The following is a 14,548-nucleotide window of genomic DNA, read 5'->3' as shown; positions in this document are numbered from 1 at the left end:
CTTCTCTGTGTCTCTTTTTGTTGTGTCATCTTGCTGTGTCAGCTCTCTGCATGGGGCAGCACATCACATGGGGCAGCTCGCCACACAGGCCAGCTTGCCTTCACCGGGAGGCCCTGGGTTTCAAACCCTGGCCCTTCCATATGGTAGACAGGAGCCCAATTGCTTGAGCCACACCTGCTTCCCCATTGATTAGCTTTTGCACTTGGTCAGTTGTCAGGGCATGAGTCTCTTTCTGGGTCCTCTGTTTTGTTCCACTGAGCTATAAGGCTGTCCCTCTGCAATACCACACTGTTTTGTTTACACAGCTATAGAATAAGTCTTAATATGGGATAGTGTGATTCCTCTCACTTTTTTCTACTTTTTCAAGGTTGTTTTAGCTAGTCTAGATTGTGTGCCTCCTTTCCACATAAATTTTAGAATAAATTTGCCTCTGTCTACAGTAAAACTTTGTTGGGATTTTGATAGGAAGTGCTTTAAACCTATAAATCAATTTGGGGAGGATTGACATCTTTACTGTGTTGAACTGGAAGTCCACTTTTGCTTCACAATTTAATGACAAACATTTGTACATTTGGGCCATCTTGGACAAATGATGTGCTGGTGCATAATAGGAGCTAAAGAAATGATTATGATGGAGAAGGAGGATGGTAGGGGCAGGCGGAGTCTTCAGGAGTCTGGAGCCTGCTTCCTAAATCTGGCCACACATGCAATCATCTGCTGAGCCCTACTGATTCAGAGTCTCCAGGGGTGAGGCCAGGGAATCTGCAATTTTAGCACCCTTGAATGTTGTTTTCCTTGCCCAGTTGGATTTGTGAATGCCACACGCAGAGACTGAAAATGGGAGCTTTGTGCAGGCAATGAGCACAGTCCCTCTTTCTGACTCTTCTTCTGACTTTTGTCCTGAAACAAAGCAAAGTGGCAGATGCAATAGAGTCTGATTAAAACAAATACATTCATCCTGAGATATGACTCAAAAATGAGTATTGCCAGGTCTGGGGGTCCTATCCTACAAGCAGGAGGACTAGATTAATTAATTGTGAAACTGCACCCACCCATTTCTTTTCCAAAAGGAAATAAGCAGAGTTCAGCAGAGGGCAAGCAGTTCTAAAATTGTACATACTGTTATCTATTCACTTCATTGCCTACTTGATTAATTACCTAACCTTGAGGTCAATGAAACTGTGTAATGCTGAACCAAAGGAGCTGGCCATGGCCCTAAGAGCATTTGAAACAAGACTGTTCAGATCCTTGGAAAATTCTTTTTCATTAATGGCAGAACCAGCCAAATGACCTCAAAGGCTTTACCATCACAGAGAGAACATGAAAACTAGAAATAAAAACATGTAGAGAAGAATTACAAATTGGATTTTAGAGGAAAAGTGTTTTTGAAATCTCTGCCTTTGTTTGCTGTTGAAATCCTTGTATTTTTCAATATGAAATTTACTATAAAGCAAAAAAGGAATTTTTTTAATAAAGGATTTTTTAACAAAATAAAGAGCATTTTCATAATCCTGTCACTGAAACAGTAGCTGATTTCTATTCCATTTATGAATGTTCTTTCTATTCTTTGAACTTCTTTGTGTGCGTACATGTTCTCCTATTATTGTAATCAGTTAGCATACAATTTTAAGTTATTACATCAAACTCTTTCTAAGTGTGACTTTCTTATAGTTATTATTTGGTTGCATAATATTCTATCATGCTGAAACAGAAGTACCAGAATTGCCTTTAATATTACCATATTGTAAAGCATTTTATTCACTTCCAATTTGTTGTTTTATGGAGAGCACTTTAATGAATATCTTAAAATAAATGAATATTTTATTTTTCTTATTCTGGATATTTAGGATAAATTCTGAAAATTGGCATTATTGGCTTAATGGGCGTAAACATTTTTATGGCTTTTGATACCTTGGAGTACAGCAGCTTCATCATTATCTTACCAACATTGGATAATTTTCTTTTTTATTTTGAGAGTATAGTGAACGTAACTTAGTACATTGACTTTTTACCAGAATATTTTCCATGGGTTTGCCTAGCATTTGTACTTTTCTTGTGTACATTATCTATTCAAATTCCTTGTTTGATAAGTTATAATAAATTCCAAGGTTCTCTAAATATAATCTCTATTTACCATCATATAAACATTTTCCCAATTATTCTAGTTTTACATGAATTTTATCATGGTTATTATGTAGAAGTTTGAATATTTTCAATATTGTCAAGTTTGTAGTTCTTCTTTGTTAATGCTTTTTGCCAGAAGCCAAAGGAAATTATCATTCCTCTATAGATCTGATAAAAATTAGATTCTGTTTTCTACCAATTTTCCCCTGGTGGAGTTTTTTATATTTAATCTACCTGTACTTAATTTTAGTAAAATAAGGGGACTACGAATGTCAATCATGTTTTCAGCTATCCCAGCTCTATTCATGAAATCACCGTCCCCCCACCACCCTGTGTGAGAATCTGACTCAGCTGTGTGTCTCCCCATTAGACAGACTCAGGTAAGTAAGTATTCCTTGGTGCTCCCCTCTGTTCCACTGGATCTATTTCTTTTGTGCATTTGCTAACACCACATGGCTTGAGTTTTCCTTTTTGGTGGCAGGTATATGGCCTGATAGCTGGCAATGCTGCATCTGCCACTTCACAATTCCTTTTTTATGAGATAGTCCCATCTGGTTTTTTTCCTTCATATTATCTTTAGGATCAGATTGTTGAAACTCAAGGGAAAATGAGTTTGTAACTCTTTGGGGCTGGATAGGAAGGGCGCAGCCTGTATTACTCCCATTGCTTTGCGCCAAACTCCTTAGCAGATTCCTTCTAAGAAACCAGGCCACTTTGAAAACCACAGAAACCCCTTTGGCCAGTGGGGAACCCAAAAGTACACAGGTTCACGTTGCCACTGTCCCTAGAGAGCAGTAACCAGTGCAGCAGCAAGGCCTCACCCTGCCGGAGTGATCTTGAGGGGTTCTCAAGCCCTTTCCCAAAGGAGCACACCCACCCCTAACACACACACACAGCGCTTTACTTGACATAACCCCAAAACCGAAGACAGGTCACACCTACTCCTCAAAATGAGCCTCAAAGGTGGCAGGCATGATCTTTCTGGCAGTTAGCTCTTTTTTTTTAATTAAAAAAAATTAATTGCTTTTTAAAAAGATAAATAGATCACAAAAAATTTACATTAAAAATAGAAGAGGTTCCCATATACCCCCCCCCCGCCTTCTCCCACATCAACAACCTCTTTCATCATTGTGGCACATTCATTACATTTGGCAAATACATCTTGGAGCACTGCTGCACCGCATGGATTATAGTTTATATTGCAGTTTACACTCTCCCAAGAACATTCAGTGGGTTATGGCAGGGTATATAATGTCCAGCATCTGTCCCTGCAGTGTCATTCAGGACAACTCCAAGTCCCAAAAATGCCTCTTAACCACTGGCCCAGGTCATTCATCCCAGGCTGCCACAGGCTTCCTTCTTGGAGGCGGAGCCGGTGGATACATCCTCTGGCTCGGTGACATCGGAGGCTCGTCTGCACGATTGCAGTCAGAAGGGTGTCCATGCAGAAGCTCCGGGGTCTGCCTGGCGTGGCTGTCTCCCTCTCCATTTACCTAAAACAGTAAGCAGCTTTGGAAGGGTGGCCCTGCCAGCTGGCCAGCAGCCTTCCCTAAAATGACAGTGTCATGTCCTTCTTCACCCCACTGGATATGGGGCTTTGTAAAGTCTCACGAAAGAAATACACTGTGAAGAAGTAGGACCGGTGCCATTTGGCAGAAAGGCGGTTTGGGTAAATGTGCACACCACACAAATCCACGAGATGACACATTTCAGGAGAAATATAAAAATGCACCCAAAGTAGAATCAAACAGATGTATTGTGAATCCACCTCTCCTTGACATATGAGCTTGGACAAATTAAACTTCCCCACCCAACTTATAAAAGAGGAATAATAACATTCAGAGTTGAAGAGAGGATTAAATTAAATCACTTACAGACACTTCCTATGAAGTCTACTCTCTTAATGTCCATAAGGACCAAACAAAATCATTTGTTTTATAGGTTTAAACCCCTGCTCCTCATTCCATAAGCAGAGGCCTCTCTATATCCTCCAAGACATCTCCTCACTTCCAGGGCAAAAGGGAGAATATAAATAACAGAGCTCCCAAACCTTTCAGGAGTTGCTGGACCTCCTGGAGTATTTAAAGGGCTGCATTTTAAAAGCATGCAAGTTAACACTCTAGAAGTGCAGGGACTTCTTGACTTCCCTGAAGGCCACCCCGAGAGCACCCGTGTCACCCATCAGCAGGGCAGGTGACACCTGCTCCCTCTTCTGTGCAGGATAAATGGTAGTGACAGGACTGCCCCCCCATACCCCATGCACCATTCTCAACTGAGGGCTACTCAGTCCACCCCAGGTTCTTACTCCCATACCAGAGACAAGTGCTTCTTCCCACCCACGCCACACCCCATGTTAAGGCACAGCACCAGCTGACCAGTTCCTTCATCGACAGGGAAACAAAACAAACTCCAACACAGTAATACCGTTCATCGTCTCGCTGAATTAACTTCCCCCTTTATTAATGATGGAATTAGCTAACATCCTCGAGAGCTTCTTCCGGGTCGGGCAGACCATGAGCCAAACATGTGCTGTGCATTGTCATCTAATCCTCTCAATACCAGCGTGAAGCCAGCTTCGTTCTCTCCCTTTCACAGTCAGTTGACTGAGTCTTAAAGGGTTTAGAAGTCGTTGGTCCAAGGTCCCCAGTCTCCAGCAGGAGCCCCTCCAGCCACAAGCCCAGCTCCTATCTGCTCTGTTCTTTGCTGCCCCTTCAAATGCTCTGCCGACCTCCGTGGCACGTGTCATAAGTACTGGCCCTCGTGGCCCCTCGGCTGCTTACATGTGGGCCTCGAAGCCTCACCCACCTTCCGTCTTTTAGTTCTCCAGCCCTGTGCACCCCCAGCCTGGAAGGTGGCCTTGCTCATAGAAGCCACTCCCCATTGGCTCCACACGTCTGTGGATCCACAGTGCATTATTCCCCACGCTGGCAAGTGTCCAACTTCCCCATAAATGAGCAGGGCAGAGTCTTCAAAGCCTCCATGTTGGCCCCTCTATTAACTTGTTGCTTCCTATTTCAGGTAAGAGCCAGCTTTTATGTGCTATTTGAATTTCAATATCCATGGTCCTTATCAGCTTGCCTGCCACTGTCACCTGAGAATCCAGCTTAATCATCTGTGCCCACTGAACTTCCTTTTATACCAGAAGGAAGAAGTAGCTGGAGTATAATGAAATGGAAGGGAATGAAATGTGTTTCAATTATACCTGAATCTTCACACACCAAGGCTCTGGAAAGTTTCCATATGCTTCCTAAAGTGTGTTTCTGTTACAGTTTCTTGAACGTTCAGCATTTTTCAAAATGCTGGCCCTACGTACATTGTCAGCACTTTAAGAGAATGTTGGGTGGCTTATAGTGGCTTGTCAAGAATTTAATTTTCTCTGCTCCCAGTCTGACAGCATTTGCCGCACTTACTCCTCCCACATCTTTATCTACAGGAAGCTGACCCCAACCTGGCAGGCCCCTCTCAGCATCTGGCAACTCTTTCCATTAACAATTCGACTTGACTTTCTAGATTCTGGTCTCTACCCAGCCACTGTGGCTCAACAGGAAGGGCCCAAATTTGCATGATGTCCAGTCTCTCCTCTGAAATAGATCTAACTCAGGGGCAGGCAGGAGCAGACAAAACAAGCACCTGTGCATCCCATGCAGCCAAACAGGAGAGGGACCTGAGAGCATGACACCCACCTGAGGTCACCATCAGCCAGGTCCCCGGGCTCCTCCAGGTCTTCCCATTCACTCTCACTATCATGGAGATCTTCTGAGAGGACTCCCCAAGAGCAGACCTGCAGCAAGGGAATGGTCTCCGAATCTGCCTCCACACATTGGCTGCAGGGGAGCTGGCTCCGAGGTGTAGAGTTGACCCTGAGATGCTCTTCATCCACCATGACAGGAGAAGGGGGTTCATGTGGATGACACAGGTGATCTTCATCATCAACCCTATCCAAGGCAGGACTAGAAAACAGAAACCCATGCCTCTGCCAATGCTGATCAGAAATTCCTCTCACCACTTTTCCCTTATCTTAAGGATGCTCAACATGAGGCATCATGTGAGACCCAATCAGCCAGGATTCATACAGTTCCTGGCAGAGATTGCTCTGGGCACTCAGAAGTGAATAATTACTGTCCCGAGGAGCTTCCAATTTAATGGAAGGAGAGACCAATAAGCAAATGTTACAATTCAGATAGAAAGTGCTATGACAGAGGTGATATAGCACACAGCATCATGGGAGCTTGAGGCAAACCTTACAGAGCCCAGGCGACCATAGAAGGCTTTCCAGGGGACATGCTATTGAAAGAAGAGAAATGACCCAGCTCTAGGACAGACCCTTCCCATGGTAATCTGAGTTGGTCAGATCCTGGGCAAGTATATTGGCTTCTTTGGGACCTTGATTTTCTCCTCTGAAAAATGAGAAGGTCAAGAGACAGATAGGATTGTTGGACATTCAAAATTAAATAATACGATGCGGCCCTTCCATGGCTCCTGGGACATAAGTTCTCAATAAATGTTGGGTGTTATTAGTAGTAGTATGATTACTGTTTCCACAGAAGAAATCGGGTAGAGAAAGGGCCAAAGAAGGAGGCTGGGAGCAATTCAAGTAGAAAACGTTCAAAGCCCTTTTTGCAAAGAGCAGGTCCTTTTCAGAGCACTGACCAAGTGCTATTTGGAGAGGCAGACAGTCCAAGCAGCCTTTGTCTCAGGGAGAAAACAAGAGGCAGGCCAACAGTGAAGCTCCGTGTCTCCGGAGGCAACCAGCAGACAGCAGGGTGGAAGGATAAGTCTTCCCAGGGGCTGCCCTGAGATTACCATGCCGCTTTTAGATTAGAAAAAGCAGTCCATGCAGACAGCAGGGCCTTTTGCACAGCATATCAAACATGTAGAGAAGGCACTTAGAAAATATCTGTGGAGAGTCTGGTTAGAGAGGATGAGAAGGTGAATCTAAGAGAAGAGCACAGAGATTTAGCTTTTTACTCAAGACACTAATCATTGCTTATCTTTGTGATTAAAGTTGTGGTCAAGTTGGCCGGGTTGTAGTGGCTAGTGTTTGCTCAAACACTGGCCTAGTTGTTGGGGTGGAGGTATTTTGTAGTTGGAATTAGCATCTATAATCAGTAGACACGGAATAAAGGAAGTGAAGGAGATCACCATCAGCAATGTGGGTGGGTTCCTCCAATCAGCTGGAGGGCTTAAGACTGGACTTCGAGGTTTTTGCAACAACCAGAATGGACTCTGTCTGAAGAGGATACCCTCCACACCTCCCAGCCCTCCCTATAGGCTAGGACTAAAGACTTCAGCATACTCCAGGAATTGCCCATCTCTAAGCTGTTCTGTGGAATTTGGACTTGGCAGCCCTCACTCAGGTAAGCCAATTCTTTAAAACAGATCTCGACAGATGATTTAGGTAGGTGATTGAAAGTCACACAGACAGATAGAGATAGAATAGACAGATGGTAGATATGATAAATGATTAGATAGATAGGTATAGATAGGTAGGTGATAGAGATAGAAAGATAGAAATAGATAATAGATGAGATAGATGATAAATAGGTAAGTTGATGACAAAGACAATAGATAAAAGATAGATATGGATTTAGATATACACATGATATAAAGAAATAGATATAGATATAAACATAGACATGACATAGACATAGATGTAGATGTAGACATATAGATATATAGATACATAAATGTATAGATATATTCCTATATCCATTTATATTCATTTGGTTCTGTTTCTCTGGAGAACTCCTTCCCCACACCTGGATTAATGGGTGATCTTTGCTGTGTGCCACCCGCCCTCCCCTCTCCCACAATGTCTCTCATTTTTAGAATCAGCTCTGGCTCCTCCCAAAAGCTAAAAACCCTAAATGCCCATGGAGCCATCAGAGCAGGGGCTGCCTGTCCCAAGTGGAGTTTCAACATGAAGGAGAAATCCTTCTGCTTATGAGAGCTATAGGGTATGTGTAAATGTGTATTTCATGTACCTGTATGTACACTCAGGTGTATAAAAAGAAACTTTTTACAAGGTCTTAAGAGGAACCTTTGCTTTAAAAAAAAAAAAAAGATTCAAAATCACTGAGCACTTTGAAGGATAATTGGATTAAATAAAAAACTTAGCCCAAATAATTTCCTTATCAACATAGGGAGGGAACAGCCACAGAAGTTTAGTCTCAGAAAGGGAAACCCAGCCTGTTGCTTGAGTCCATACCCAATCCCTTTGCGAGGTGTGCAGAGCCTGCTAAGGAGCCACCAACAGCAGCCACGTGCCCACGAGGCCCACACCCCAATTCTCCATGTGTGGTCTCTCACCACGATGCTCCCTCCATGCCTTCTATTAAACTCCTTGCACTCTGACTTTGATTGGGTCTCCAGCTATGCCCTTGCCTGGACAGTGACCCTGAGCTGAGTCTGCCTGGGAGGCAGGAGGTGGTCAGAGTGTCAGAGGAGGCTCGGTGGTCCTAAGAGTAGAGTCCAGCCCACCATCCCAGGCTGAGTCAGGGAGAATGACCGTGCTGGACCTTTCCTTCCTCACATGCTGCCTGCAGCCCTGGAGAGTGCTGGGAAAGGTGAGCAAGAAAAGGCGAGGAAGAAGAAGTATCCTTGTTGAGTCCCAAGTCTGAGCTTATTTCATGGAAAAGGCAAGACTTGGAGATTTGGGGAACTTGCTAAAGACATGGCATTTCTTTAGAGCAAGAATGTTTGGGCAGGTGGGCTGGCTACAAGCATGCCAGGCAAAGAGGCAGAGCCCTGCACCCAGGGCTCCAGGCAAGCTTGAGCACCCAGGTCTAACGCAGCCTCCCTTCTACAGCCTGAAGCCACTGGGGCTTCCTTTATGATGAGGACTCAGTGCTTTCTGCTCTCCCCCTATCTCCAGATACATTGATGACCTTGGCTGCTCCCAGCCCTAGTTACCTGTGATGGTTAAGTTCATGCGTCTACTTGGCCAAGTGATGGTGTCCAGTTATTGGGTTAAGCAAGCATTGGCCTGATTGTTACTATGAGGACATTTTGTAGACTTAAATCACCAGTCAGTTAATTGCATCTGTGGCTAATGACATCTACAATCAAATTAGAAGATTGCCTTCAACAATGAGAAAAGGGAAGTAGACTTGGCTCAATGGTTAGGGCATCCATCTACCATATGGGAGGTCTGCGGTTCAAACCCTGGGCCTCCTTGACCTGTGTGGAGCTGGCCCACATGCAGTGCTGATGTGCCCAAGGAGTGCTGTGCCACGCAGGGGTGTCCCCCATGTAAGGGAGCCCCATGCACAAGGAGTGCACCCCATAAGAAGAGCTGCCAGCATGAAAGAAAGTGCAGCCTGCCCAGGAATGACGTCACACACACGGAGAGCTGATGCAGCAAGATGATGCAACAGAAAGAAACACAGATTCCCATGCTGCTGACAACAACAGAAGTGGACAAAGAAGATGCAGCAAATGGACACAGAGAACAGACAACTGGGGTGGGGGGTGGGAGAGAAATAAATAAATCTTTAAAAAAAAAAAAGAACAATGAGAAAAGTCTCACCCAATCAGTTGAAGGCTTTAAAAGAAGAAGTGATGATTTCAGCAGTCAGAAGGGAGGGTTTCCATCTCTATTTCAGCCAACCAGCAGCCCCTGGGGAATTTGTGGAATGCCTTCATTGCTTGTGGACCTGTGCATTCCCACAGTCATGTGAGACAATTTTTCTATAATCTCATAATATTTACAGTTATCTCCTGTCAGTTCTGTTTCCCTAGAGAGCCCTGACTAATATATTACCTCTCTACCAACTTTCTCCCACAGAAGAAGCCTTTTATAAACAGATGAAACCTAGAGGCAGACCTGGGAACCTCACATGGTCTCTCTACCCCAAATCCTACCACTCTCCGGTGGCTATTTTTGAGGAGAGGAATCCACTTCTCTGTGCAGTTTTAAGGTCAGTGCAATAGTTCTGAAGCCTCTGCTTATGATAGGGTATTTACTGAGAGAAGAGGACACTTGCTGACTTTCCTGAACAACTATTCTTTAAAGAGTTGGGCCACCAAAATTATTTCCACATTTCAGGAGGACAAGCCAATTAGTAAATAGCATTTCCAGGTTGTCAGATTAAGATACTATAGTCACCCTGTTTACTTTCTGTTAAATTCAAAATGAAATTCAGTTTTGGTTTCTCTTCATGTAAGGTTCCACCACCTTGTCCAGTTCTCCAATGTCAGCCCCTACGAGGGTCAGGTCCCCATTAGCCAAGGTGAATGCACCCTGCAGCTGAGGGCCTCTGCTCCTGCCAGCATGAGTTCAGGGTTTGGCAGGTTGGGTTGGTGGTGTCCCTAAGACAGGCAGAGAGGTTCCTTGGACTGCTAGACTTGAAACTCAAAAGGAAAACCTGGGTAGGTTAGGGCAATAGGTAGGGGCAGAGTGAACGTTCTGGGACAGCATCATTGTGCAGAGAAAGCTCTGCTCTCCTCTGCTCTGAGCTCACCTCCGGCCTGGGTTCCTTCCTCACTGGTTGCCCTCAGCCTCACTCCAGGCCCTCCCACTTGTTTGGCAGCCCAGCTCCCCTGGCACCTCGCCCCTTGATTAGCTGCCTGACATATCACCTGGCATGGCCACTGCAGGTGAATTCAGCCTTGAACCTCCAATCTTGCTCTGGAAGGAACTAGCACCTTCTCCTGAGATATACTTCAGGTCAAGGATTCAGTTTGACATTGCGTTCTTAGATGGCCATAAAGTCTTAGAGTGGTTAGATCATGACTTTTATGAATGGTGCTTGCTGCACTTGTGTTTGCATGTATGTTATTTATAAGTCTAACTAGATTTGCTAGGCAAAAAAAAAAAAAAAGAGGACAAAAAATAAGCTTGGAGAGTCTGCAGTGGCCACCTTTCCCTGAGATGAGGGCAAGCCCTCCCGTGGTCAGGAAGGTGGAGCCTGGAGTCAGCCTTGGTTCCCACAAGACCAGCCTTGAAAGCATTGCAGCTTCACTCAGCCCAGGCCAGAGACACGAGCCTTCAGATATCATCTGAAGTGACAGGCTCCCACAGCAAGCAGCCAAATGACATCACACATCCCAAGCGGTGTTCAAGGGTAACGCGACTACAGGTGATTTTCACCTATGTCCTAGCGTAAAAACTAACCTTGCCTAAGATACAACTCCAGCCAAGACCCATGCCTTCCTCAGTCAGGCACAGCAGCCCAACTTCCTGAGTAAAAATGCACTGCTGTATTCCATGGTGCTTTCTGAAGATCTACTGCTGTAGGATAGATCTCCGGATACACAGCACAGTAAAAGAAGAGAAGAGGGAAGGAAAAATAAAACCTCATTTTCTCCTTGAGCACACGGGGTTTGCTGGGTGCTGGCTGGCCACCATCTGGCTGGAAGAAGTAGCCCCCTGGCAGATGGCACGTTCTGATTATTTTCTGGAGATTTCAATTGCTGAGACCTGGTCCTTCGGTGGAAACCTGGCAGGGTTGAGCTCCCGCTATGTCCCACACACTGAGCTAACACACCGTCAGGGTTAGTTCTTCTGATGCTCATGGCCCCGTGCAGTTGTCACTGTCCCCTTTTACCTTGAGAACCCCAAGCTCAAGAAAGCCACCTCTCCCAGCACACCCAAACATGGTAAAGCTGAACACAAGTCCATATGACTGGGAAGTCCATGCTCTTTTTGCTCTGAACTGCTGAAAGAGAGCTGGACTCAGGAATACCAGAAACAGAGGCCACTGGCCAGGGCCAGCCACCTCTGAACTGAGCTGCTGGCTCAGTCCCCCACTGGAATCCCAATTCTGGAGGTGGAGGAACCATTTCCAGGCTGAGTGTGAGCCCTGCTTGTCTTCCCGGAGGAGGCAATCACTACTTGTGCATTAAATACTAGCTGGGTCCCTCTCACTTGAGGAAAACCTGACCTGGTCTGTGTCCTTCGTTCCGAGAGGAGGAAAGCTTCCTAAGTGGGAGAGAGAAGATAGGGTAAAAATGAAGCCAGGCAATGTGAGGCAGCAGCACGCCATTGTCACCGGTGCCAGAGGGCCTGCAGCCTCTGAACCAGAGCCGCCCAGGCGACAAGCACCATGAGGGTCAGAGACTCCGCCAACATCTTCTGGAAAAGTCCTGAGGACTCCGGTATAACTCTCAGCAACTGTCTCGCCCAGTAATGGCAGATTCTGGACATCTGGTATAACCTGGCAAAGCAAAGACACTACGACACTATGCCAAATTTAATTAGATTTGGAAAAATAAAAGAATATGACATCTCTTGCGAAAAAAAAAAAAGCAAATGACCAAAAGATAGCAGAAAAGAGGGCACTAGGACTTGTGAGCAGAAGAAATAGACTGGCAGATTTCACCTTAATTTTAAAAGGGACCTTCTGATCAACTACATGATGATAAAATGGGGTGCCTTGAGAGTCACCAAGTTCTGCCTCCTGGAGATTTTCAAGCAAAGGTTAGTCACCCTTTCTTCAAGGGTGTTACAGAGCAGTTTCCAGCGTGGGGTATGTGGTGAGATTAGACCATTTTTATTTTGAACAACCCTGAGATGCTGTGAATGCACATATGAAACTGGGACTATCTATACTAACAATTAATAAAAAATAATTTCATCATTAACAACTTTTAGTATTAAAAATAATACCACTAATGAATGACTCTATTTAACTACAGGCACACCAGGCAGGTGAAACACCAGGCCTGTAAATGAACCCAGAGCCCCTGTGTGATCCAGTTCTCAGGGCTACTGTTTATCATGCCAGCACCTGGCAGTAAAGCCTTTACAAATCCAGGAGTGGTCCCCCGCCTTTGGTGAAATACAGCTCCTTTTATACTTCCTACAAGATCAGGCAGAATGTTTTCCTTGGCTAAACCAATGGAGATGATTTCCTTTCTCTTTCTGTCAAGTCTATCATTGGTTGCCTGAAATGCGATTGTAAGGAACAATAAATAAGTTTGTGTTTATAAATTTTCAGACAATGAAAATGAAAATCCCTAATGAACATACCTGCCCACTCTGGTCTACCTTGGGACTTTTGGGCATGCACTGTGTTCTCTAAGAAATTGTATTTGCATGCTTACAGGGAGCGTATGGCTGGCTCCTGCTCACCCCAGGTGCCACCTGCCTAATTGTCTAGACCAGCTGCTTCAGACTTCATGTCACCCAACAGTTCCTATAAATCTGCCCTACCAGGTCATCTGGAATGACCAACAAATAAGAGCCATTTAATCTCAGTGGGCTTTATGTAATCTCAAACCACAAACTATTATTTCTTACTATTTGCCTGCTGTGTGCGTGAGCATCTAGCAAACTCCTAGAAGCAGTATCCGACCCTGCATCTGTCCGCTTCTAGCAGATTCCCAAGCAGCCGTCATCAAAATGAATCAAAAGTGTGTTCTCCATCAGAACGGGACAAGGAACTAGAAATATTTATGGGTGCATGGGCACAAAAATGCAGATGAAGTTAAAAATGGCTATCAAAAAAGAATGTTTCATAACTCGGTTTCTGTGGATTTTTTTTAAAGGAAGAGACGATTACAAAGTATTAAAGTCAGTAATAGAAATGAGTTGTCTACAAAGGAACTTCTTTCTTACCCTGATGCTGTCAGATGCACAATAAAGGATTGTGTGCTGCCAGAGACCCCATGGCCAGCCAGGGGCTGCCTCCAGCATGTACTGGGGGGACAGACGAGGGCTGGGTGGGGTTTGCTTCCTTGAAAGAACACAAGTGCTAGTGACAACAGCTCCACACCTCCTTTTCCCTTGTTTCCTCCTCTCCCTCCAAATGCCTAGAACAGGGGTGGGTGCAGTGGCCTCTGAGCATCGTGAGTAATTGCTGGGTTACCACGTCCACCCACGAAAGCCCTGCCTTTACCCACTGTCGGCAAACAGGGCGATGCTTACCTGTCAAGTCTCCTGACATCACACACGGAATGGCAGTTTTGCCTCACATCCTTTTCCAAGGAGGTGGCCACACCGATGCGTCCAGTTCTCGGTGAGGTCCACGTAAGTGAGGGAGGGAATCCTGATGCCGGGTCAAGGAAGGGGCCCGAGGCTTCTCTCTGTGGGTGCTGTGTCTCTCCGGTAGCCCTCTGGAAGGACTCCCGCCCAAGAGCCAGGACTTGCTCTGCGACTGGTGATGCACCGCCTGCCTGGCTGTTGTCCCCATCCCTGCTGGAGCACCGCTCCAAGGCAGGGCAGGTTTTCCTCAGGGACTCCTTGCCTACCCAGAGCCCAGGAGTCTGTTAGAGAAATGCAAAGCACCCTGAGCCACATTTGGAGATTGCTCCTTTAAGGAGCGAAAAGGTCTCGGTCCATGGGATTTTAGAGCAGAGCTGGCTCCCCAGGGCAGTCCACATCCGTGAGAATCCAGCTCCTGCACCTGCTGCCACTGGCACCTGAGCCCCGCACTGAGTCATCCCAAAGCCCCTTAGCCTGGGGACTCTTGGGAAACCCCCA

General features: G+C 45.5%; 1 protein-coding gene across 1 annotated transcript in view; it reads right to left on the bottom strand.

Annotated features, from left to right (window-relative positions):
• Positions 1 to 3,456: 3,456 nt before the first annotated feature.
• LOC131278917 (FERM and PDZ domain-containing protein 2-like) overlaps positions 3,457 to 14,548 on the bottom strand; it is a 38,088-nt gene continuing 26,996 nt past the window's right edge. The window contains 2 exon segments of the mRNA XM_058299554.1: positions 3,457 to 3,538; positions 5,808 to 6,074. Coding sequence (XP_058155537.1) covers positions 3,457 to 3,538; positions 5,808 to 6,074 — 349 coding nt within the window.

Source organism: Dasypus novemcinctus, chromosome 6, assembly GCF_030445035.2.
Source record: "Dasypus novemcinctus isolate mDasNov1 chromosome 6, mDasNov1.1.hap2, whole genome shotgun sequence".
In the NCBI taxonomy this organism is placed as follows: Eukaryota; Metazoa; Chordata; class Mammalia; order Cingulata; family Dasypodidae; genus Dasypus; species Dasypus novemcinctus.
The sequence above is the reverse complement of the archived record's forward strand: the minus strand, read 5'-3'. Positions and strand labels throughout refer to the sequence as shown.